Source organism: Myxine glutinosa, chromosome 11 (assembly GCF_964187855.1).
Source record: "Myxine glutinosa chromosome 11, kmMyxGlut1.1, whole genome shotgun sequence".
In the NCBI taxonomy this organism is placed as follows: domain Eukaryota; kingdom Metazoa; phylum Chordata; class Myxini; order Myxiniformes; family Myxinidae; genus Myxine; species Myxine glutinosa.
The window spans coordinates 108,970,239-108,995,623 of NC_136271.1; the positions used below are offsets into that span (position 1 = coordinate 108,970,239).

The 25,385-nt window shown below is 44.2% G+C and overlaps 1 protein-coding gene across 3 annotated transcripts in view; it reads right to left on the reverse strand.

The window, feature by feature from the left end:
* Positions 1 to 25,385, reverse strand: part of IMMP2L (inner mitochondrial membrane peptidase subunit 2) — a 327,553-nt gene that overhangs the window by 11,812 nt on the left and 290,356 nt on the right. For all 3 annotated transcript variants that reach the window (XM_068131294.2, XM_068131296.2, XM_068131295.2), the window contains exon 5: positions 15,845 to 15,947. In XM_068131294.2, coding sequence (XP_067987395.1) covers positions 15,845 to 15,947 — 103 coding nt within the window. The remainder of the gene's footprint in view (positions 1 to 15,844; positions 15,948 to 25,385) is intronic.

The following is a 25,385-nucleotide window of genomic DNA, read 5'->3' on the forward strand; positions in this document are numbered from 1 at the left end:
TCCGACTCTGGGGTGTGTGAGGAAAAAGTGCGTGCCAAGGAGTGAGTGTGCTGGCGAGAGTGAGTCGGTCGTAGCGCGTGTGCGAGGGAGCACGTGGAAGCGCGGGGTGGTGAGTGTTACAGAGGGTGTGACGGGAGAGTGTGCGCAAGAGTGTGCGCGAGAAAGGTGTGTGACGGACAGGTGCATGAGGAAAGAGTGCGCTGTCAGAAGTAAGGAAGAGTGTCCACCTGTGGTGAGTGTTACAGAGGGTGTAACGGGAGAGTGTGCGCGAGGAAGGTGTGTGACGGACAGGTGCATGAGGAAAGAGTGCGCTGTCAGAAGTAAGGAAGAGTGTCCACCTGTGGTGAGTGTTACAGAGGGTGTAACGGGAGAGTGTGCGCGAGGAAGGTGTGTGACGGACAGGTGCATGAGGAAAGAGTGCGCTGTCAGAAGTAAGGAAGAGTGTCCACCTGTGGTGAGTGTTACAGAGGGTGTAACGGGAGAGTGTGCGCGAGAAAGGTGTGTAACGGACAGGTGCATGGGGAAAGAGTGTGCTGTCAAGAGTAAGGGTGAGTGCGCTGTCAGGAATGGAGGTGAAAGTAGTGAGAGTGACATGGAGCGTGAGTTAGTTGTGACAGGTGAGCGAGGATGTACACCTGGGATGGAAGGATGCACACCTGGAATGGTAGAGCGTGAGTGGGAATGCACGCTGGAGTTGGTGGTGAGGCACGTGGTTGGGTGTGCGAATGAGGGCACACCTGTGATTGTCACAGAGGAGGTGACCGAGGAGGGGGCGCGAAGCGGTGTATTGGTGAGGTGTGCGACCAACGAATGTGTGCCAAAGTGTTCGGTGGTCAGGTGTGTGACCAAGGCTGTGAGTGGAATGAGGGTACCTGGGTGTGTAAGGAAAGGTACGAGGAGCATGGGCACGGCTGGATGTGTGAGCAAGGAACGGGCTGCGGGGTGTAAGCGTCCAGGTGAAGCATCGACGTTACACGGGTTAGAGGTTAGAGCGACTTTTAGCCGAAGCAGGCCCTCGGTGCGTGCCGGGCCTCGCTTTGAACGGCCGCGTCCAGGCTCCACTAGGCGGAGCTGGCAGCCCGATAGAAAGGGTCGTCATGGCGACCACTTTTTGGTGAGACGTGCCGGCAGGTCGAGATCGGGGCATTGGATGGCTCCGTGCCGAGAAGGTGCGTGGGATCTCGGGCCGGGTAAACCTCCTTCCCTGCACCGAAGGCAGGATGCAGCCAGCCACTGGCACAGAACAACCAGCATCCATTGCTTGGCTTTACGAAGCCGGGCTTTGGACGGGAATTGGCGCACCGAGAGGTATTAGTGAGTAGACGGGTGATGAGGTTAGTGTTTTGGACCCAAAATTAGAGAAAAACAAAATTTGATGATTGGCAAGGGATTGGCAGTAGTGATTGGCAGATGATGGGCAGTGATTGGCAAATTTTTAATTTGTTGAAATTTGATGTGCAAAATTGGTAGTGAGAGACCCCCGATGTGGTGGGATGGCAAATCCACCATCCCTTCCCCTGATGGGGGGCAAAGGAGCAATAGCTTATGGGGTGTATGGCAGTGAAAACTAGCCCGGGTGGGTTAGGATATGGTGTGTAGGGATCTAGCGAGGATTGACATTAGGTGACGATAAGGTTAGGTAGTGACTGATACCTGTAGTGGGGACGCAGGTAGATTAGTGTGGATGATAATGACGAGGGAGCGTAATAGTTTAAAGGGACGACTGGGAAGCGCAAGTTTCAGAAGGGAGTAGTTAGCTGAGATGATGCCGTGTTTGTGAGAATTGAACAGGTGTGATTGCACAGGTGTGCAATTGGACAGGTGTGTGGAGCAGTGTATGAGTAGTGAGTGTGTGGATCAGCGCGAATGCGCTTGGGGAGAGAAGGGTGCAGGTGGCACCAGGTGTGAGAGCACAGGTGTGCAGGTACAGGTGTGTGGAGAGAGTTGGAGTAAGTGGTACGGAGTGGTGTGCATGGTGCGAAGGTGTGGATGGGGGAAGAGTGGACCCCCTTTCACGAGTACCCGGGGCGGGTAGTGTAAGTGTTAGGTAGAGGGAGCAGGTAAATTATGGTTGGATATTGGCATTTGTGGTGCGGTTGCAGAATGGTGTTGTGAATGGGTGCATTAGTGTTGTGGAAATGGCTGGGCGTGTAGCCTGTTAGTGTGTGTAGTTGGTTGGGCACTCCACCACTGTGAGGATGTCGGCCAGGTGAGGCCGCAGGTGGGCTCTGGGAGCCAGTAGTTGTGAGTGGGTGCCTGAGGATCCCGGGTGTGGATCGGGCAGCCCAGTGCCAGAGAGGGCACGGAGTGGGGAGAGAGCCAGAGGGCCTTCCCCTGGTAGTTAGGTTAGGGTAAGGAGCAGGTAAGCTCGGAGGCAACTGCAGTGGTGGAGGGGTGCAGGTGGGTAGACCCACTGGGAGAGGTACACGCCACAGCCCAGAAATTGTACGAGGGCACCGGGAGATGAATCGGGGGAGTGAGACCCCAAATTGAAGAGCACCACAGTTGGCCAATGGGAATTGGTTTTTAGAACCCATAGTGTAAGAGGGCCAATGGGTTGGCCGGAGAAAGACCCCGGGTAGTGTAAAGTTGTTAAAGTCATTTAGGAAATAGTTAGGATTGATGAACCTGTCGCACCATACGCAGCCACTTACCTGTGGTGATGATGATGACTCCACACCTGTGTTTTCTTTGTTTGTGTTGCAGAAATGAGAATTGCTGTTGGATTTGTGAGACGCATCACGACGTGGATGAGACATTGGGGTGATTCCATCTCTCCCTCCCTAGGAGGGACTGATGATGAATTGAAAATGGCAAATTTTGATGAGAGTTGAAAATGGCAAATTTGATTGGTTAGGAGGGAGAGAAGACGAATTTGGTATATGGGAGGAACGGGGAAGACAGTAGGGATGTTTGTGGATTTGTAAAGTAGATGTTTATGGGTAGTGTTGTGTTTTGTTGATACAGTAAGGGGTAAGGGAGGGGCCATGTAGGTTACCTGGTGGGGGGGGCGTACGGTAGGAACGTACCTGTCTCACCTGGTTCCCATGTGCCCCCAGTGTGCATCACCTTGCATTGCGTGCACTTTTGCGCCCTTACCACCTTGCTCACTTGTCTTGTTTTTGTCTCCCACCTCCGAGGATCTGGCTTTGGGGTAGAGAGAGAGGAGAGAGAGGTGCTGGCGACGCAGTTGTGGGCCTGCACTTTCGCTGCTTGCTGCCGGGATCGATACACCATATGGACCGCAATGTTTGTGGCCACCCACGATGGACCGCAGTTCGTTTGCGGCCAAGCACCACCCGGGGATGGACCTATGGGTCAACGTGGCACCTATGCCATACAGGTGAACCACTTTTAAGTAACACCAAGTGCACCACAAGAAGAGCAAGAGACACCTGCAGGGTTAGGGGTTGTCGCATTTATTTTTAATCATTGAACAATGGTGACTGCACCGATTGGTGGTGGGGTGGTGCTTTTGATGCTCGGGAAGGGTGCTCTGCACGTTATTAAAGGCCGTCGGCCACAGAGCACTCGTGGGTTGGTGTATCGATGCTGGCAAGCGCGCTCTCTCTATGCATAACATCTGCATGTGTTCCTCCAAAAACAGGTCCTGGATCGTAGTGTAAATAGCAGCATAGTCTTGTAAATAATGCTCCCTACCGGCTGTATGTTTAGTTTGAGAATTCTTTCCGGATTCGGTTATCCTGTGGGTGTGGTTCTGTGAGGAGAAGGGTGCAACGTCGCAGGGGGACATATTTACTCATTTGTGAATATCTGTAAAACTGTCGCACTCAGGGTAGAGTTAATAGTAGAGGGAACTACATTGCGTGCCACACTAAAGTAGGTAAAAATTTATCGGGTCGGGACGCCCCGAGGGTAGAGAAGGGTGCAATGTTGCGAATATGGAATTTGGCCTCCATATCCGCTTGTAAATATTCCCCTATTTTTTCCAATACTCCCCAACTTTCCCCAGTCCCCCATTCCCTAGTCCCATTGTCTGTAAACAACACCCATTAGAGCCGATCTTCCCCTTCATCCCCCCATTAAATGTCGTGCCCAGGTCCCCCGCACCACACGTAGACAATTATAGGACATCTTGCTAGTTATTCTTAATCTATGTCAGTTAAGGACTTGTTTCCATTAATTATGACTCTTCGTTGCACCAGAATGTGATTATATGGCACCTGTTAGGAAGTTTAGGACCTCCCCATACCTCTCCGCATCTCTTCCCCATGAAGAAGCGCCAACTACAACAACAACAACAAAAGAGGGGGGCGGCGCGGTGACGGCATGGGGAGTGGGCGTCCTCCTTCCGGCTCGGTTAGCCGCCATTGACCACGCGCTCCACGGGGTTACCACGAAGGGGCTCCCTGTCGGCCCCTCGTCAAGGGCGGAGCCGGTAACCCCCGCACCCAATGAGAAGCCATGGGCCGATGCCATCTGGGGCGGCGCTAACGAGCCGAGGGCGTGTCACTCCCCGCCGGATATACGCGGCCCCGCGCCGGACGTGACGTCAGATGCGCCCCGAGCTTGGAAGGACAAGACGCCACCCTCCCGAGCGCTGAGCGACCTCCCCGGCATCTCCACCAAAGTCGCGACCCTCCCGAGCGCTGAGCGACCTCCCCGGCATCTCCACCAAAGTCGCGACCCACGAGCGCTGAGCGACCTCCCCGCATCTGCTGGACACCACCGTACGTGATTCTGTCCCTGAGCCAGGTGCACCTGAGCCATCGACTGCCGCTTTCCTTGCCATCAAATCCCGTGTGAGTCAGCGTTGTCCCGTTTATCTGTGGTCTGTCTAGGGTTAATATAAGAGTGTGTCTAAGTGCCTGTCTTCCTATGCTGTCCCTCTTGTAGTTGTAATCTAACCTTTTTCCGTACGAATATACTTGAGAACTGAACCCCTGGTGTCGTATTGTGTCATTATAATCCAGCCGGGTGTCTTCTTTTTCTTATTGAGCCAGCATAGCGCGATTAGTCAACCCCGGGTGCAATCGGGGTAACTTGTACGGATACGGCGGCCATCCCGCTCGGCCCACCATACCATCAAAGTCGTATCTGTAACAATATATATATATATATATTCTCCTACAACGTCGCTTCCTACAATGTTGCTAACTTTTACGACCTATCTATGGGGTAGAGGGCTCGGAGACCAGCCTTATTGCTCCGGAGGTCCTTTGGGAGGTCAATACATTCCCCGTTAATGGGTCGCGCCGTTAAGCAGGCAGTTATGACAAAGCGAGATTATCCACCTGCTTATGCAACCTTACACCCCCAAAATCAGCGATACCCCAAATCAGCGATAGCAAAATAACAAAGTAATATTTGTCAGAGTATAAAATAAAAGTTGAAAACGAGATAGTATGGAGAGAGAATGAGAGAAAAGAATCCAAGCCTGTTTGGGATGTCTTCCAAAGATGGCGCCTTCACCACCTTCCTCGCTCTCTCGGGTCGTGTGCTCACGTCTCGACCTTATTGCGATAGCTTCCACAATATTACTGAACATTATCGAACACAATAAACCCCGTGGACATAACATAACCAATAGGGGATCACGATAAAACGTCATGACGTTTCCATGTAATGTCGCTGGTATTTGCGGTGATTATTTCTTTCATTGTGCTGGTTATGATGATGATGTTTAAACCAGGACAAACGAAATCTCACTCACATTTAAAATACAATGACGTGTAAATGAAGTTCCGTGGTTGGTGAAGAAGAAAAGGTTTACAGTATTGGTGTCGAGCCGCCATTGCTTTAAGTTTAAGATGGCGTCGAAGATGTAAAGCAGACCAAACAAACGAAATACACGTCAATCAACAGTCTTGTTGATGTACAACAAGCTGTTACAACTCTGAAGGAGAAGGGCAGATAAAGACTGAGAGATTCAAATGTTCGCAGCTTCAAAGGGTTACGGATTCTGTTCAGGGCTCAATCGATTATTAAATTACAGTGCAGTATTCGCATGAACGCGAGTCTCATCTCGTCCTTCTCTCCACTTGTCTTTCGCTCTGAGTCCTTCTGTCTGTCATTCCTTTTGCTTTGCTTTGCTTGCTCGCATTCCTTCTTTCACTCTCCTTTGAGCTTTGCAGATTCATTTTTTGTCACACCATTCGTCTTAGGCCACTCCCCTCAATTTTCTCTATGACTCCACCTCCATAAGCTCCATCCACTACCACGGTGAATACAGTACAGTACTACACATGACATAACATGTTAATTTTTGTTATTTATATTATGTTTCTACTTATTTTTTTGTTTGTTCGGTATTATATTTTACTTTTATAAAAGCCCATCAAAAATGATGGGTTGGAATTGTTTATTCGACGGTGCAGCCTAGTGAGCATGCCAAAGTCTGAAGGCTCGGCCTAGTGTCAGGTGTGCTTATATCGTCTTTATTTATTAGACGTCATACGGATGTAAATGAACACTCGTTTTTACTCTGCACACATTGCACATCATGTGCAGCAAATTTCACCTCCCTCGTCTTGTATTTATTATTATTTAAAATAAAAAAACGCGTCTGTACACCGCCCTTGAGGCTTACTTTGCAAGTCACCATCTACAATTCCAATAGAAGAGCCATAATTACTCTTTTATGGAAAATGTTTTTCGAGTTTGTTTTATCCTCAACAAATAAACGGTAGTGAACACACATTCATGTTGAAAGATTGGCCTTTAAAACGTCTGGGCGACCCTGATTTTTTTCCCACATATGTCATTTAATTATATATTTATAATCCTGTACATTTATAGAATTTTGTTACTATGCCCCCAGTGGTGTTTATAATAGCGGATATGGATTTGTCCGTCCATTGGAGAAAGACCCTCTCGTGAGCAGGCCATTGGCGCTCCTATGGTTGGCGGTGAGTGCCCCGGAAGTAGTGACGGAAAGAGAGTGGCCATCATATGTGTGGGAAAATGGCTGCTCAGTCAGGCTCGCCCAGACAGCTCAAGTGGCAGAGCACTGGTACGGTTCACCAAAGTACCTGGGTTTGAGTCCCGGTCTAGGTGTGTAATTTTCGCACATATGTCAATTAAATATATATACATATAAATTATCATCTAACACACACACTCACACACAAATACACACCTTACTGCTCATCTACAGTCAAAGCCAGGTTGTATCAAGCCACCATCAATTGCACGTTAATTAGCAGAAGAAATGGGGTTTCGGTAAGGGGCAATTGAGAAGAGGAGCTGTTAGGACGGGATCAAAGTGTCAGTACTGGGAAGGGAAAGAGACATGGGAGAAGGAATTCAGTTGGGATGTGGGTATTGGTAAAGTGAACATTATTTGTGTTGTAGAGGACTGGTGAGGATTATAAAACTAAAGGGGTTTATCTATCAATTCCAAACTCACCCTTTTATATTCCATAGATTTTCACCATCAGACTTTAAATAGTTAGATGTTTACTTGAGCAAAGCCCATGTTTATTCAATACAATGATCCAACACCCTTTGAGCTTGAGCCTCGGTAAGCGACCCCTTAATATGCTTATCCTGTGTCAAGACAATCAATAGATGGAGTGGGGGTAGGGGTGGGGGTGGGGGGCTGTCACATCCTTCAGCAGTCACAGGGCGATAAGAGTACGCAGGAAGCCTCTTTCCCCAGGTTCTTTGGAAGCTGGTGATAAAAGGTGGGAAAACATTTGGAGTGAGGATAAGTGTTCATGCATGTCTACCTCCCATTTATTGTGATTTAGATATAAGCCTTACAAAAAGGGAGTCTCTAAGCGAAAGATTGAGTGGTGCTTTGCACTGTCACTAATCAAATGCTGCTCAGAAGAATAAGGAAATAATTGAAGGAAAGGCAATGCATAGGGTTCAGTGGAGCGGATGAGTCGCCAAAAGCCATTACATTTCACTGTTTTCTCAAGGATACGTCTCCTAGGAATAGCAGTAAAAAAAAATCTGTGCATTTTGATGGCATTCAGTGTTGCCGAGGGAAACAATTATTCCTTGTGTGTGGCACGACGCCATCTTGAGCAAATTTCCTTTTAGTTATTCATTCTATTTTCATCCACCGAAGCAATAAATAAATGCAGTTAACAGCCATGGATGAATTCATGCCGAAAGAAGGACAAAAAAGTGACAACACTGCGCATTTCCTCCCTGCAAACAACACATGGCAAGGTTTTCATGTCCACTTTTCCATTTGCAGGTTCCGAGGCTCATGGAGGAGCTGTTGCGTGCAGACAGAGATGCAAGACAAAACCGGTCTTCACTTAAAAGACAAAAACAGCCAGTGACTTTTGGGGAAGTGATGGAAACGCCTGGTGCATTCTGAGTGTCAACGTTGCGATCTCGTGAAGTCAATGCATTCAGCACGGTATGGAGAGAACCCCTCTCAGCTCCCATCCCGATCCCACCTCTTGCATCCCGTGGGATTCCAACCTCAGAGGGTTTGTCCATGCTCTATCCCATAAATGCTAAGCATCAAAAAAGCACCACATACCATTATTAAGGTCTTTGGTATGAATCAGCTATGGTCGGGACTGAATCGCCGACATCCCCAACTCAGAGCGGAGGCTTTAACCACAATTCCGCTTTAGGAACATATGAAAGCTTTCTAAGAAATGACAGGACTGTTAAAAAAAAAGCAGAAGCCAGCTCTCTATTTTAGTGTACAACATTTGGAACCGCAGGCTGACTTTAAATCTTTACCTCCACCACCGTAGGTGGACAGAGGTTATGTTTTCACCCCTGTCTGTGATCAGGATGTCTCAAAAAAGTTGTGGATCGATTCTGCCGGTATTTGGTGGACAGGTTGGGTGAGTGACAGGGAGCAATTGATCCATTTTTGGTGAAGATCCTGTTTCCAGATCCGAGAATATTTCAGCGATTCTTCACCATTGAGAGATAGGGCAAAAAATGATATACAGTATAGCACGATATCTCAACAAGTTGCGGACGGATTCAGACGAAACTTGGTGGACGAGTTGGGTAGGTGACGAGAACAAGCCGATTCGATTTTGGTTCAGTTCCGAATCCAGATCTGGCCTATCGGTGGGATGCAAAATGTAAACTGCTCAGCCTGCCGGAGATATGCGCTCTACCGAGTTCTCCATTAGATCAGAAGCAGATTGTCGAATACTGCCTCTCTGGCGATACCAACACTATAAATTATGTTATTTTTTTGCTGGGACATCGCATTTCACAAAAGCACACCTCGAGTGCTGACGGCTATGCCTCAAGCCATACACATCAGAGGCACTATATGGTCTTGATTTCGATGCCATCGAACGAGCATCCTTTATGAATGTTCATGATGTTTTCACAAACCCTGTGTTGATGTTCCCTTTGATGTTCTGCCCGAAGGCAGGTCAGTGCTGCAGGAGTACATTCGGGGGTTTGCCTTAGGAATTGGTAATATGTTCAGGGTGCGGGGGATAACTCAACTTCGACTCGTGAGTTGCCGTGCGGTCTTGAACGTCCACAAATTCATTCCGGCAGACAGATCCCAAGCATAATGTCCCTCCGATCATTATATGATGAACTGCCCTGTCTGCCAAGCACCGATCCAACAGGTTATAGTCGGGCTGAGAATGGAACCCGAGCTAGATGGTTCGAAGGTAAGTGCGCTACTTCTGCACTATCCTGTCGGACATGATGAAACGAAAGCAATATATGAAAGTGAAGTGAAAATTTTCCATCCTTGAGGCCAATATGAGTTCAGTGACAGGGCGGAAGGCTTAGATACACATAATAGAGTGGTGGTGGAATACAATGGTCATGGCACACACAGTCAGGATTAGCAGGTGTAAAAAGGTTTGCCAATATATCTGGAGGAGAATGTGGGCCGACAGGATAGTGCAGAGGTAGCGTGCTCCTCTTGAGGTGTATAGGTTCGATTCTCGTCCTGAATATTAACTGATGGTTTCCAGGAGGGGTGTTGCAACATTGAGTATTATACTTGGGAAGAGATTATCTCAGTTGATAGTGTTCACGTATGGGTGGTTAAGACTCCAGGGCAACAATCAAAAAAGAGAAGATAACGTTGTGCCAGGTACCCTAAACAAATTCTAAAGTTCTGCTTTCTTGTGAAAGTCTTGTGACCTGTGACTTTTATGTGAAGGCTTGTGATTCCTGTAAACATTCCCCAAATGAGGAAGTGGATTTTGGAGAACCGCTGCACATCAAGTGTGTGATATTACAGCAGAACTGTGTATCAGTAAAAGGAAGTGTGGAATGTTCTTCTTCTTCTGCTGCTTTTGTATGCAGGACATGGCTGTGGGGGAGCATCATTGGCTGAAGGCTAATGCAATGCCCTCTGCTGGTTAGGGCAGGAATTTGTAAGACATTTGGAGTGATAACTCACCTACTCTTCACGGAGGGCATTGTGGGATCTTTAACGTCCACCAACTAATGTTGGCAGATGGAACACCCAGTTTATGGTCCATTGACAGAAGCATTGATGAATCACCCTGCCTGTGAAACACTTTTAGCTGGGCCAAGCTACAAACCCAGGCTAGACGGCTTGGAGGTGGGTGTGCGTACCTCTAATGCCACCCTGCTGGCCCGTGTGGAACCAATCGTTCATTTGCACATGAAATCCTCGAAAGAAAGCAGCAGCTGGGTCAAAAGAACTCTTGTTTGATCGGAAGGCAGTTGGGATTGGAAGTCCTTAAAGCAACCCACTCCGAGCACTACAGTCCAGAAATGTGATCACGTGATTTCAATCTCTTTGGACCACTCAAGGAGCATCTAGGCTTTTCTGATTAAGATGTGAAAGTGAGATTTCCTGAAATGTCTGCGTAGTCTTTACAAAGATTCCCATGCTTCTGGCATTAAGCTCTAACCAACCGATGGAACAAATGCATGGATTTATTCAGGGACTATCTTGAAAAGCGGTGTAAGATTCATGAATGTCCCTCTAGGTTGAAAACAAACACACAAACAGCTCAATTGGTTTGATCATAAGGACAAGGCTCATGGAGTCTCGTGTTTCAGCCACAGAATGGTCTTCATCTTGGACTGACACATGTTACTGTTATGGACGGAAATGCCCTCTCAGAGTGGGGAAGATTGGCTGGGAGTGATACTCAACTGGCATGCAATACACCAGGATTCTCGCTAGGTCCCAAAGTCTATTGCAGACCTGTGTTACTTTGTCCCTATGGGTGGGCATTTAATATCTAAAGCACGCATGGCATGTGCCAGTCCCTGATGAAGGCGGTGGCATAAACTCTGGCCTTTCAGAGCATTTGCCTATTTTTGACCAAACTCCGAGTTCCTTGTGTGTTTGTGTTCCACAATCAGTATTATTAGCAATTTTGCTTATTATTTCCCATGGACCATCGATGATGTCAGCCACACAGGGCGCCTCCACCTCAATTGGGGGTTACAACACCATAACACCACAACCCCTCAATTCCACTCCTGAAAACTAAGTCAATTCCTATTTCATTTCCAATCTCTAAACCAAGTGATTTATGAGTACAAAATAACGAGGCAGCATTAGATTTTCTAAAATATGACACCAAGAAACGGCACATAATAATTGGGGAAGTCTTTCCCATGAAAACATATTTGATTAAAAAAAAAAACGGCCTTTCAAAAGCAGAAACCGGTAAAACATAAGGAAAAGGTGAATAATTCAGTCAAAGTGAAGGAAGTAGAACCCAACAAGATAATTCTGCCATAAAAACTGGGGGTAGGGAAGCAAGATCCTTTTGATGTAGTCAGTGCATGGAATGCAGCGGACAGGTGTTTGAGAAGGGAATTAATGAGGCACACTTTATTTATTGCCTTACCTGTTACCGCAATGTCAGCGTCTTGTCCAATATCCCTCGTACGCAGTCTACAGTCATCTTCATCGTTCGTATGCAGCACGTGGCTGTGGGTTAGCATCGGTTTTTGCAGTGCCAACGTTGTGGTGCCACATGCAGGTTGGGAAAGCATGGGGTGACACACATATCGATGAATCGCCCTGGCTGCGAAATGCATTTTTCGGTTTCGGGAGAGGTTTGAAAAGCACCATCGTTTCCTTTAAACCTCAAGGAGGAATGATGCCTTAAAAATGGCGCGTACAGTGTACACTTGTGGTTTGAACCTCAATGTTTAACCCTTGGATGCAGTGATTGGGCCTCGGAGACCCACAAGGGTTTTTTTTTTGTTGCAAAAACTATGCTGTACAATTTTTTTTTGGAATGAGCCTCATTTTCACCGACTTTCATGTTGTTACACAAAATTCAGTGACATTAAAAAAAATCATTAAGGTTAGTGGGAAAAATCTTCATTCTTCACTTATAACCCGAAAATCCGACACAAATGCAGGCCTGGGGCCTTCGAGGCCCCGCATAAATGCTGTTGTACTACCATGTTATATCATTATTTTCTTGATATGAGCCTCATTATATGCTCCTATAACTTGGTTACAAATAATTCAGTGACAAAAATATGAAAATTTAAAAACTTTACACGAATATATTCGTGGGGCCTCCGAGGCCCAATGGCTGCATAGGTGTAGGATTTTTGACAGTTGTGGACAAATACATTCTAAATAAAAGGATCAGTGAATCATATTTTTTGAGCAAATACTCCTCCATGAGCCTCAACCTTTTAGAGAAAAAAAAGTTGAAAAACCAAGAACAAAATTTTTTTTTGCAAAAAAAAGAAAAAAGATTCATTACTTGCATGGGATTCTTCCAACTAATAGGATCAATGATTCACATTTTCTGAGCAAATACACATCAATGAGCATCGACTAGGATTGAAAAAGGATATGAAAGAAAAAAAATCGATAAAAAAACAAAAAAAACATTACACGAATACATCCGTTGGGCCTCCGAGGCCCAATGGCTGCGTTTATGTAGGATTTTTGACGCCTGAATCTAAGAGTTAAGGTAGGCCTGAACACTCCTTCGCAGCAAGGTGGTCACACGCCATGCCGCCACTCATAGCGGGTCGTGGAACCAGCGGTCCATTCGTGCCATACGAAAGCTTTATAAACGCTGCAGCGCCATTTGTAATAACAGGCCACCTTGGTCAAAGCAAATGTTTCTGCAACAACTCGTGCATTCTTGTTTCCAATTTGCTCTCCTCCCTGTGACCATCCATTCCGGTGTGAACGAAATAACACGAGGGTCGTGACACACGCCAGCCTTGGCCATTCCCGGGGTATTTCAGACGTCTCAGACAAATTTCTGTCCAATGGATGACGATGCTGCCTTGGCAACCAAGGAAGTCACCTGACTGAGCTGAGGTCGTCGGCGACGTCGAGCAGCGTGTCCATAAGTGAGCACTCTTTACTCGGCTACAACACAAAAGCTCACCTCCATCACCCTGCCCTTGGCCCTGCCGCTTCACTTTGCACTCCCAGGCCCCGGGAGATATTTCCAGAATGGTTTCCTTGACTTGCGCAAATGAGTCGATAGTTTTGGAAAGTCAAAGGCCTGCCATTACTCATTGCACATTTTGTGAAATCCGATGATTGAAGCTTTACACCGAAAGTCAAAATAGCACTCATGAGGCTAAGGTATACATCAAATTTAGTTTGTTCCTTCCGACTAGCAGCCATGTACATATTACATGTGCAAGGAAAGCAGAATCTTCCCCTTCTACATACATATTGTACATATTTACTGTACATATTGTACAATTGTACATATTGTACATATTGTACATATTGTACAATTGTACATATTTATGTATTTATTGTATTGTACATATTTTTTGTACATCCTCTTTACACATTACCCCATTCACTCCCCCATCATTTCCTCACCTCTCATCATTTTCCCACTTCAACTAGTATTCCCTATCCCCCTCTCTCATTCTCCCTCATATAGATAATATGTAAATGGTTTTCAATCAACTAAATGATGAAAAGCCCATTATAGACTCAAGGACAAAGCTTTGAGGGCAGGAGCCAAGAGAGTGCTTTGGGTGGTGGGTGGAGGTGGCATCGGTGGGGGAGGGAAATAGGTGGTGGACTTCTGAGAATGGTGAGACCTTTGAGTTAAGACCTTTTAATACCTTGACCTCTTCTACCCCCGTTAATTATTCCTTTCCTGGAAATTATAGCAGTGTCCATGTGTTTTATACCTTCCCTTCCCCACCCCCGCTTTCCCATGCCTCCCCCCCCCCCCCCCCAAGACCTCTCCCTCCCACAGATCTCCCGATGACCCTGTTCTCTGCTGTTGTACTTCTGTGCTTCCCTCTCTCTCCCCATCTTGTCTCCCGCTCCCTTTATTGTATGTTTTGTTTGTCTGATTGTTTTTTTTGTGATTGATGTTAGCTCTTACACGAGCCTCGATCTTGTATACAACAACAATAAAAAAATTTTGAGAAATCATTTACTATACTTCGCTACATCTCGACTTTCGAGAAATAACAGTACGGTATATATATAATGCGGAGGGGATCACTTTTTTTTCGACGTCAGCTATACTTTAACCAGCTATCAATGTACAAAGTGTACACCCAGGACACAAGATGGTGCATGGGGGATTGGAGGAGGTGCAAATCCCTCAAGCTGAATACAGCTATATCCTATTTATGTGATTTGTCCTCTTTAGGCTATGAGCCAAGGGGGTTGGTCGGTACCATACAGATGGAGTAAGGCTCATTGTGATTTTTAGCAAGATATATGTCCCAAGATATGAAAAAAAAGTGATAGCAGTGTATAACTCTCGGCCATCTCTGTGTTATCACCCGAAATATTATTATACGCCCGCTTCGCTTCGCCAAAAAATGTGATATTTGCTAAAATTGGAATAAATATGTTTTTAAGGACCACAGAGTGCCAATAATTTGCATACTGGATGCCAACTAATATAGTAATAGAAATATAGAACATTTGTGGGGGTTATTTATCAAATTTTTGATATAATGACAAAAAATATGTTAAATTTAGTGAAAAAGTGGTCGAAATCGCTTCGAGTTCAGAATTCACATTGTACATTTTTGTCAATATTTCAAAAATGAAAACTCCCAGAGTAACATTTGACCCCTCAAAATCTTCGCAAGGAACCACTGCATTGGAATATATCATTACTTTGTAATATGGTGGTTGTTTGGGGCACATATTTTGGCAAAGTTTCAAAATATGTTCAACCATACCCCCTAATTTTGATATTTTGGAACGAAACATAGCTTTTGAACATTTTAGGTTTATTCGTCTACTACTTTTGGTATCTCAGTGTAATTTTTGGTATTAGCTAGTATCCTAAAGTAGGTTTGTAACATCAGCTACATTATATTTCACAATGCATGCAAACTTGCTCCACACTCTAGGTTTATCATGATCTCTCGAACAAATACGATCTCGATCTCGATCTCGGCACTCTGTGGTCCTTAAAAACATATTTATTCCAATTTTAGCAAATATCACATTTTTTGGCGAAGCGAAGCGGGCGTATAATAATATTTCGGGTGATAACACAGAGATGGCCGAGAGTTATACACCGCTATCACTTTTTTTTCATATCTAGGGACATATATCTTGCTAAAAATCACAATGAGCCTTACTCCATCTACGGTCAATTTGGGGGGTCTGGCTCATAGCCTACTTGTGCGTGAGATATGTTGAGATTTTTAAACGATCACATGGTGCTCAAACATTACATGACAACTTTACTGCCACCTGCGATGACCCAGCATTCCCTGGCACTCCTGTTCCCCAAAGATAATCCACCAAACCACCGGATAGGTGCTCCAGCTGTGTTATACAAATGAAGATGGCAAAAGGTAACTGTAAACAAACAGCATCGCTTCCCCCTTGGTGAGTACAAAAGAAAAACACAAAACAGTGCGTGCAAACAAGGCAGAAAAATCAGGTTGCCTCGACAACACGACCTCAACAAAGGGTCGAGATCAGTACAATTTAACTCACAGGCCCGAAGGCATTGCTGTCCAGGCTGTGCCCCCTGTGGTCACCCTCAATCCAGCAGTGGCCCGAAGGGACCTTCACGTACTGGTTTTTGTAGCCCATGGTCCTGCGAAGAACGATAGGATACAAGGGTTATCGGCGCAAGGAGTATATTGCATAGGAAATAACAAAGGAAGCCCCATAAGGCCTTTTTTCCCATGGCCTATCCAGACTCGTTAGTAAGACATAAAACTCTGCTTCCTTTTCTTCTATTAATGTGTGCAGGCCCAGCAACCAAGCTGGTTCGGTATCTTGACTTTTATACCAAGGAGCAGGTTGTGGATCCCCTAAGGCCTTTTACTATCCAATCAGTCATCAGTTGTATCGCGCTCATCGTTCCTTATTATTATTCATGACTCATGATATCTTATTTTTAATATGGCGTCAAAGACTTGTACGTGTGAAATGAACAACAAAGGTAATTAGCATCTATCAATGCATTATAACATCAATGCCGAGGTCATTAGGAGATATTAATATATTTTTACATGAATATCTAGAGAGGTGCTCATTAGAGCACAAAACCCTACACTTTGCAGATCTGGACACTATTGTTAAGTATCTTGTTAAAACTGATAAACAGAGATATATATATAGACTAGAAAGCGTGTGAAAATAAAAATCACGTCCACATCAGTTTGTATTCAGTCTTCTTCTGTGTGCTCAAAATAACAAAAACAGTTAAAAAAAAAATACAAAATGAAAATTGATGATTTTATGCAGCCTTGACCTTTGACCTTTTGACCAAATTATTTATTTCTCTCCATATTCTCATAATAAAGCTTTGTTGGAAATTTAATGATAAAACTCAAATGGTAAATTGAAATTTCAGGTCAATTGGATGAAAATTGATGATTTTAGGTGACCCTGACCTTTGACCTTTTAAGCTTTTGACAAAATTATTAATTTGCCTTCTCTGCATTTTCATAATAAACCTTTGGTGAGAATTTGATGACAAAACTCAAATGGTAAACTGAAATTTCAGGTCAATTGGATGAAAATTTATGATTTTAGGTGACGCTGACCTTTAACCCTTGGACAAAATTATTAATTTGTCTCTCCATATCATAATACTTGCTTTGTTGGAAATTTGATGACAAAACTCAAATGGTAAATTGAAATTTCAGGTCAATTGGATGAAAATTGATGATTTTAGGTGACGCTGACTTTTGACCTTTTAACCTTTTGACAAAATTATTAATTTGCCTTTTCTGCATTTTCATAATAAACCTTTCGTGAAAATTTGATGACAAAACTCAAATGGTAAACTGAAATTTCAGGTCAATTGGATGAAAACTGATGATTTTATATGACGCTGACCTTTGACCTTTTGACAAAATTATTAATTTGCCTTATTCACATTATTATAATAATGCTTTGTTGAAAATTTGATGACAAAAGTCAAATGGTAAAAACGTTACGGCCCAGATAGACACACACACACACACACACAGACACATACAGACAGACAGACACAAACAAGTGATTACAAAAGCCCATCTTCCTGCTGTGCACGGGACGCGCTAATAAGCATACTGTACATAATGTGAATGATGTTATAAAAGTTCTCACAAACCTAAAAACCCCAAACTCCATACTGCCAAAACCATGGTTTGAATCCTAAACAAACAACAATTACTAGTCCAGCGGATAGGTGCAATCTAGAGACAAATCGTGCACTTTTTGATAAAAGCATCAAACTTGGTACACATATTCAGTAGGCCATTAGAAACAAAATTAGATATAGCGCCATCCCAGTTTTGGCCTGTGATTGCTATGGCGGCCATCTTTCAAAATGGCCACCACATGACACTAAAATACCACATAACTCAGCAACCATGAGGCCTAGGATCTTAATTCTGGTGTCTATATATTGGTTTTGGGGGTCATAGAAATCAAAGAAGGCAATATCGAGTATGTGTGGTCACTTACGGTACCACCTTTTAAACGTAAGTACAATTTTACAGTTTATGAAGACACATTCATGGTCTTTTAGCACAAATGTATTGATTAATTACCAAGAAATATATGGAATCATAATACACAAAAAACCACTGTACTGACAGACTACATATTTCATAATATGCTCACTAGTATAATACTAGTATTATCTTTGCTTTTCTAATAAGTGGGGTAACTTCAGCAATTTTCATCTCAACAGGAAATTTAACAGATTGCATTTAAACTTGCAGTTCGTGTTTGGATTGACTAAGGTGGCCAACTTTTTCCATGAAACTCCTGTTTGACTTATTTGTAAAAATGAACTAACTCAAGTGTGACTTCTTTGCAGATAATAATATGGCATCGACAGTGAAGCTTGTTGACCCAAAGATGCGACCTCCTCCTCTCATCACACAAACGGATTGGTTGAAATGTATCATTTGTCAGGAAGACACTAATGAAAAGCTCTGTTGCCCAGCCAACTCAAAGCGCATTGACATTGGAGCAGGTTATGCAAGCCTTGCGAATGATTTCATGGCCTTCTACTCTGCTGGTTGCTTGCCCAACACCCTTTCCCTCACAAGGCTTGATAACGGAAATGGCGTGGAAGCTACATTGCGACAGAACACAGCAAAATTTCACTCATCATGTAGACTCAGGTCCAGCAAAACAAGGCTTCAGCGAGCTGTCAAAAGGAAAAGTTTGGATGAGGAATCAAGTATGGAGCATTGCGAAAAGCAAGCACGTAGTGGACGGAATCCCCGACAACGTAGCTCATCAGAAAGTCTTGTGTGTTTATTCTGTGAAAAACCTGCAAGTCTAGCCGAACCATTACATGAAGCAATGACTAAGCAGTTGGGTGAGAGAGTCAAGAGGTGTGCAACCAAACTGCAAGATGCAAAACTCTTAGCAAAGGTGTCATCAGGTGACCTTGTTGCAAGTGAAGGGAAATATCACACCAAGTGCTTGGTTGGGCTTTACAAAGCAGCAAGGAAAGTAGGAACTTCACAAGAAGACGAAAAAGGTCAAACGATACAAGGCCATCATGCACGAGCTTTTGCAGAACTTCTAGCTTTCATAGAAGACACCCTTGTGGATAGTGAAGAGCAAAGCACTTCCCCTGTGTTCAAGCTCTCGGACCTGGTTCAGCTGTATAGGGAACGGCTTAAACAACTTGGGGTGACATCACCATCTGTACACATTCTACGAGAATAAAAGAGCGCATACTAGCTTCTTTACCTGCGCTAAAGGCCTTCAAGGAGGCCTTCAAATTCTCTTAATATGCAATGAGGATGTTGGAAATGCCCTGTGGAAAACTTTTGAAAGTGATGCAGATGATGATGCTTTCACGCTTGCCGGTGCTGCAAAACTTGTACGCAAAGAAATGATGGATGCATCAGCACAATTAGATGGAACTTTTTCTGAAAACTGTCAAGAAGGATCTATTCCACAGTCTTTGATGAATCTTATGGCCATGCTGCTGTACGTGCCAAATATTACTGAACAATCACTTGTAACTCAGAAGCAATCCTGGATGAGCATTTGTCAGCTGGTAGTCTTTAACAGTTTTTCTCGTAGAAGGAAAGAAGGTCAAGTAATACGACACAATAAAGTCCGTGAGCCCCCTCTTCCAGTATACTTAGGTGTGCTCCTACACAACAAAACACGGAAACGAAAATTAGTTGAGAAGTTGTACAACTGTGTCTTTCTGTGTCGTATGATCGCGTGCTTGAAATCTCAACTGAAACTGGTACAAAAATATGCAAATATATATAACATGTTTGACATTGTGTGCACACCGCAACTCAAGAAGGGTGTTTTCACCACGTCTGGAGCTGACAACATCAACCATCAAACAAGTGCTACATCATCAAAGAGTTCATTTAACGGGACAGGGATATCAATTTTCCAGCATTTTGAGAACACTGACCAGGCAACAATGCACGAACCAGCCATCATGCTTGATGATCATGATGCTAATGGCCACATTGTACCTCCAGGCCAATCCAGGAAGCGACTACCAAGACTTCCACTATCCTACACCCAGGTTCCACCTGTGGCAGAAGAACTCTTCTCCTGCCCGTTCCCAAGACAGATGGACCTTTGAAATCGGATTTCCTCCTTGTGTCTCCATCACTGCAACTTGAATACAGGTGAGAAAGCAGTTGTTAATTTATTTCAGTTTTCAATATTAAATAAATCAAATTTCAATCAACTTTATTCAAATTAAACCATTCAAGTTTCATTGGCTGAGGAAATGGTGACTTCAATAATAGTAAATTGGGCAGTGGGGTGCACAAATGTATTCATCTATCCTGTTTTTACCCTGATGCTAAGTGTGCATTACTCCTTATATCTTTCAGATGGTTGCAGCATGTGAGCTTATCGATGCAAACAGAATCTGCTGCTGCTAATGTATCATGGTCTGCTTTCCATGCCAGTCTGGAGGATCCACAAAGAGTAATAGAGATACCTAGTTCAACATCTTGTCTCCTTACTATTGTTCCAAGACGACGCTGCAACAGTTGCCATGATGCGTCACTCATTGGACATCATTAAAAGGCTCACATAATACGTCAACCCTGGACAAACCCCTATTGTTGCAGTAGGCCAGCCACTTTTTGCAATAGTTAAGAACATTCAGTGGAAGTGGCCCTTGGTCTATGGAGAGTCAAAGTTAGTTGTCATGTTTGGAGGACTCCACATCGAGGCTGCTGCTTTGAAGACAGTTGGAGATCTTCTTCAAGGCAGTGGTTGGACATCAGCACTTGTACAAGCAAGGTTTGTAACAGCTGGTACAGCAGACTTGTTCCTTAAAGCAGCCAATATCACCCGCACACGGCGGGCCCACCAGATAACAGCATGTGCCATCTACCGAGCTCTGGAAGAGGCATACCAGGCCTATGCGAAATCTGCTGGATCCAGTGAAATAAAAAAATCTTGAGGAATGGTGTACTGTCCAGATGGGAAGTCAGCCTACGTTAAAATTTTGGTATAATATGGTGCTGCAGCTACAGCTCACCATCCTCCTGTTTGTAAGATCTATCCGGAGTGCTGATTTCCAGTTGTATGTCCAGTCGTTGACAAAACTTGTGCACTGGTTCTTTGCTCTCGACCACTTCAACTACGCACGTTGGATACCAGTTCACCTCCGTGACATGTTGGCTCTACCTCAGCGGCATCCTCTGGTCTATCATGAGTTCATGAAGAGACACTTCACAGTCAAAAAGACCAGCCATGCGTTTTCGAAAATGGCACTTGATCAGGCACATGAACAAAATAATGCTGTGGTGAAGGATGATGGTGGAGCTGTTGGCTTGACTGAGTCCCCTGCTGCTCTCCAAAGGTGGATGGTCAGTGGTCCAGAAATGGCGTGCCTCATCACAGACTTTGAAGCATCGGTGGATCAAGCATTGAGAACTCCTGAGGTGCGCCACCACGAATAGCGACCGGGGGTGCAGAAAGCATTCGTACAAGATGTCCAGGCATTAAAGTCTGTCATAGATGATTATGGCAATCCTTTCCTTGAAACACACAGTGACCTGCTCATTCTGGATACACACGATATCGCAGATAGGTCAATTGTCGATGCTCTGTATCGGATAGAGAAACTTGGACGCGAGAAGTACAACACCTTTGTTCATGAACGACTCGTAGAATGTACCAAACCACTGTTTGATGTTATCATGAAGAACAAGCTCCCTCTATTCAGTACTCCACCAACACGCCAGAAGACAAAATCACAGGAACATTTGGTGGCACTAAAAGTGACTGCAACCTAGGCTCTATGTTGTTTGTCAAGTTCGTGATGGAAATTTGGAAGAGTTTTTCCATCACGAGAATCAACCATGCCCTCTGTCATTGTCAGACAGGGGAAAGTTGAGATAGGGTACCAAATCTAACATTGTTCAGTGCCTTGAGGATACAGTCACGGAAAAGGAGGACAACACTCTCGATGCTGAAGTTGTTGTGCTAGATGGACCTGCCATTGTAAATACTAGGGCATGCCCGTACTATATATATATCTAAAATTATACCCCCCCCCCTCTATTTACATGAAATGGTTTGGTCCAAAGCGAACGGCTTGCGAGTACGGTGACAATCCCCCCCCCTCTATTTACATGAAATGGTTTGGTCCAAAGCGAACGGCTTGCGGATTTGGTAAAGAAATCGCCATAGCGTGCACAAACGCGCAGGAAAGCGAAAGAATCGCAAATTAGTTTTAATTAGTTTTAAAACATAGTTTAACGCCAACATAGTTTGCCAACGTGAAATAAATGAATACGCTCTCAAATGTGCCGTCCGAGGCAGAGTCTGTTCGGCACGTTCGGCACACGTGATAGCTCGCTGCTCTCTGATTGGTTGAATCGTTTTTTGGACATAGCTCGGTAACTACTTGTCCGATTAATATGAAACCTTGAAAAGGCACATCCTCGGGTCCCCAGCAATATACCTGGCAAGTTTCAAGTATATCGGACCCGTGGTTGTCGAGAAACAGCGGTCACAGACAAACAAACATACACACAGAGATTACTGGAATTATAGATAGACTAGGGCATGCCCGTACTATATATAAGCTAGGACGTGCCCGTACGTGGGTGCCCGTTCCTTGCCAAAAAAAAAAAAAAAAAAAAAATTTGTGTAGGGGTGTGTGTGTGTAAACATCCTAGGGCGTGCCCGTACGTGGGTGCAAAAAAACATGCGTGCAAACAACAACAACAAAAAAAAACTTTGAAACCACGTGGCAGTAACGACCACAGAACCCCCCCCCTCTATTTACATGAATGGTTTGGTCCATTCGCAACGACCACAGAACCCCCCCCTCTATTTACATGAAATGGTTTGGTCCAAAGCGAACGGCTTGCGGTGTTTGGTAAAGAAATCGCCATAGCTCGGTAAGTACTTGTCCGATTAATATGAAACCTTGAAAAGGCACATCCTCGGGTCCCCAGCAATATACCTGGCAAGTTTCAAGTATATCGGACCCGTGGTTGTCGAGAAACAGCGGTCACAGACAAACATACAAACACACATACACACATACACACATACACACATACACACAGAGATTAATGGAATTATAGATAGATGTTGAAGACTGGAGCAGCAAAAATATTTCAGGAATATACACACGATGTCTTTCTGCCATATGTAAATTTTAAGCTCCAAAGACCTCAGAGGTTTGATGTTGGCTGGGATGATTACAGGCCAGATTCATTAAGGCACAGACCAGAGAGAAGACAGGGAAAGGAATCCGTTGAAGGGTTGAGTCAAAGACTGCAGTACCGAATAATTGGCAAGAGTTCTTGCAGCTCTCTGACAATAAGAAGGAACTGTTCTCATTCCTCAGCAGAGAAGTTGTCAACATTCAAACAGAAAAGCAAGTAATCAGTACGCTAAACGAGGATGTTGTTTGTCGCCAGCCAAGAAACACGGGAGGTTTAGCCCCTTGTACACATAAGGAAGCAGACAGCCATATGATGCTTCATGTTGCTGATGCAGCTAAACAACACAACACTGTTCGCGTCCGTACTGTGGACAGTGATGTAGTTGTTCTGGCAGTGTATGTATTTCAAAAGCTACAAGTGACACTGGATGCTCTATGGGTGGCGTTCGGTACAGGCAAGCATATGCGCATGGTCCAGCTCATGATATCTCAGCTGCAATTGGTTCTGAGAAGTCAATTGCACTTCCAATGTTTCACGCCATTACTGAGTGGGATACGACCTCTTGCTTTGCTGGCAGAGGAAAGAAGACTGCTTGGGATACACATGGAGCATGTGCCCTGAGATTACAATGGAGTTAATGAAGCTGATGGAACAACCACAAATGTCAGACGTTGATGCTGCTATGGAGGTTCTGGAGAGATTCGTCGTACTTCTTTATGACCGAACAAGTTCTAAACACCATGTTGATGAGCTCAGGATCGACCTATTCACACGGAAAGGCAGAGACATGAGCAACATTCCACCGACCAAGGGTGCTCTACTTCAGCACACTAGACGAGCAGTATACCAGGCCGGTCACATCTGGAGTCAGGTGCTTGAAGCAAAGGCTACGCCTCCACAACCGGACGGATGGGGATGGACTCGTAGTAGTGATGGAAACTGGAATGTTCTTTGGAGCAGTCTTCCTGAAGCCAGCAGAGTTTGCAGAGATCTTATTCGATGCGGTTGTACCAAAGGCTGTCGAACAAACTGCAAATGCACAAAAGCAGCTCTGCCGTATACAGCTTTGTGCGAATGTGGGGGTTCTTGCCATGATTAGTTCATGTGATAGCTGGCATTTCACATTTGATGGTAAGCCTAACTGACTCATGGCACATTGGTATCTACAACAATAAGTAACTCGGCTTCATATTCGTTTTGACTGTTACTTTTTTATAGCACGATAAGTTTAATTTACGGTACTGGTATCTTAAATTTCATCAATACAAAATAAAGCAACACAAAGACCGCCAAATGTTGTGTCTTTGTAAACTGGAAAAGGGCACTTATTTTCCAAAAGTGGTACAAGACGTGATCACACATACTCATTATTGCCTTCTTTGAATTATGTGACCCCAAAAACCTATATATAGGCACCAGAATTAAGATTCTAGGCATCTTGGTTGTTGAGTTATATGGTATTTTAGTATTAGATGGTGGCCATTTTGAAAAATGGCCGCCACAGCCGTTATAGGCCAAAACTGGGATAGCACTATATCTATTTTTTCTTGTAATGGCCTACTGATGATATGTACCAAGTTTGATGCTTTTATCAAAAAGTGCATGATTCATCCCCCTATCCGCTCTACTATACTGCTCATCATGATTTCTTTTTTGAAATATGGGAAATATGGAAATATGATGTATGTTTTTTGGAAATAAAATATATTTTAGAAAAATAAAAAATATTTTTTAGAAAAAAATATGGAAATATGTTTTTTTAAATATTTTTGAAATATATGGTACATATACATCTACAATTGAGATTCCATAATTTAAACCAAATTCATAAAAAATAATCCACTAACATCTATTTCATGCACAAACATTCATAACGCTTTGCCTAGATTCATTACAGGGCTTTTTTTTTGATGGCCTTTTAAAATTAACTTTGACAGGCCGCTGTGAGATTGAGCTTTGAACGGAATCTACCAGAACTGTACAATTCCTTTACTGAGAGACTCACAACATCTCTCAAGTATTGTTACAAATGGTCCGCTGTTTCAGTCCAGAACTGTACAATGTACAATTGTTCACTCTTAGTGAACTAAGTTCACTCTTTGCCAAATAAATTGCAATGCACAAAAATTTGACCTTCAGCCGTTACTTCGAGCATGGACCTACACGGCCCACCATAAGTGGTTTCACCCTCGGCTATGGGCATGCCAAGCTGCAAAGTCTCATTAAAAGAACACACAAACCATTATTATTGTGGCACGGGTAAACAAGGGCATTATGAGAAACCAATGTGGGCAATGAGGATATACATGCTGTATCAACACACTTTTACATGAAGAACAATGGCATCATGTGACATCAGACAACTTCTTCCCCATTGCCTGACTCCTTGACTACAG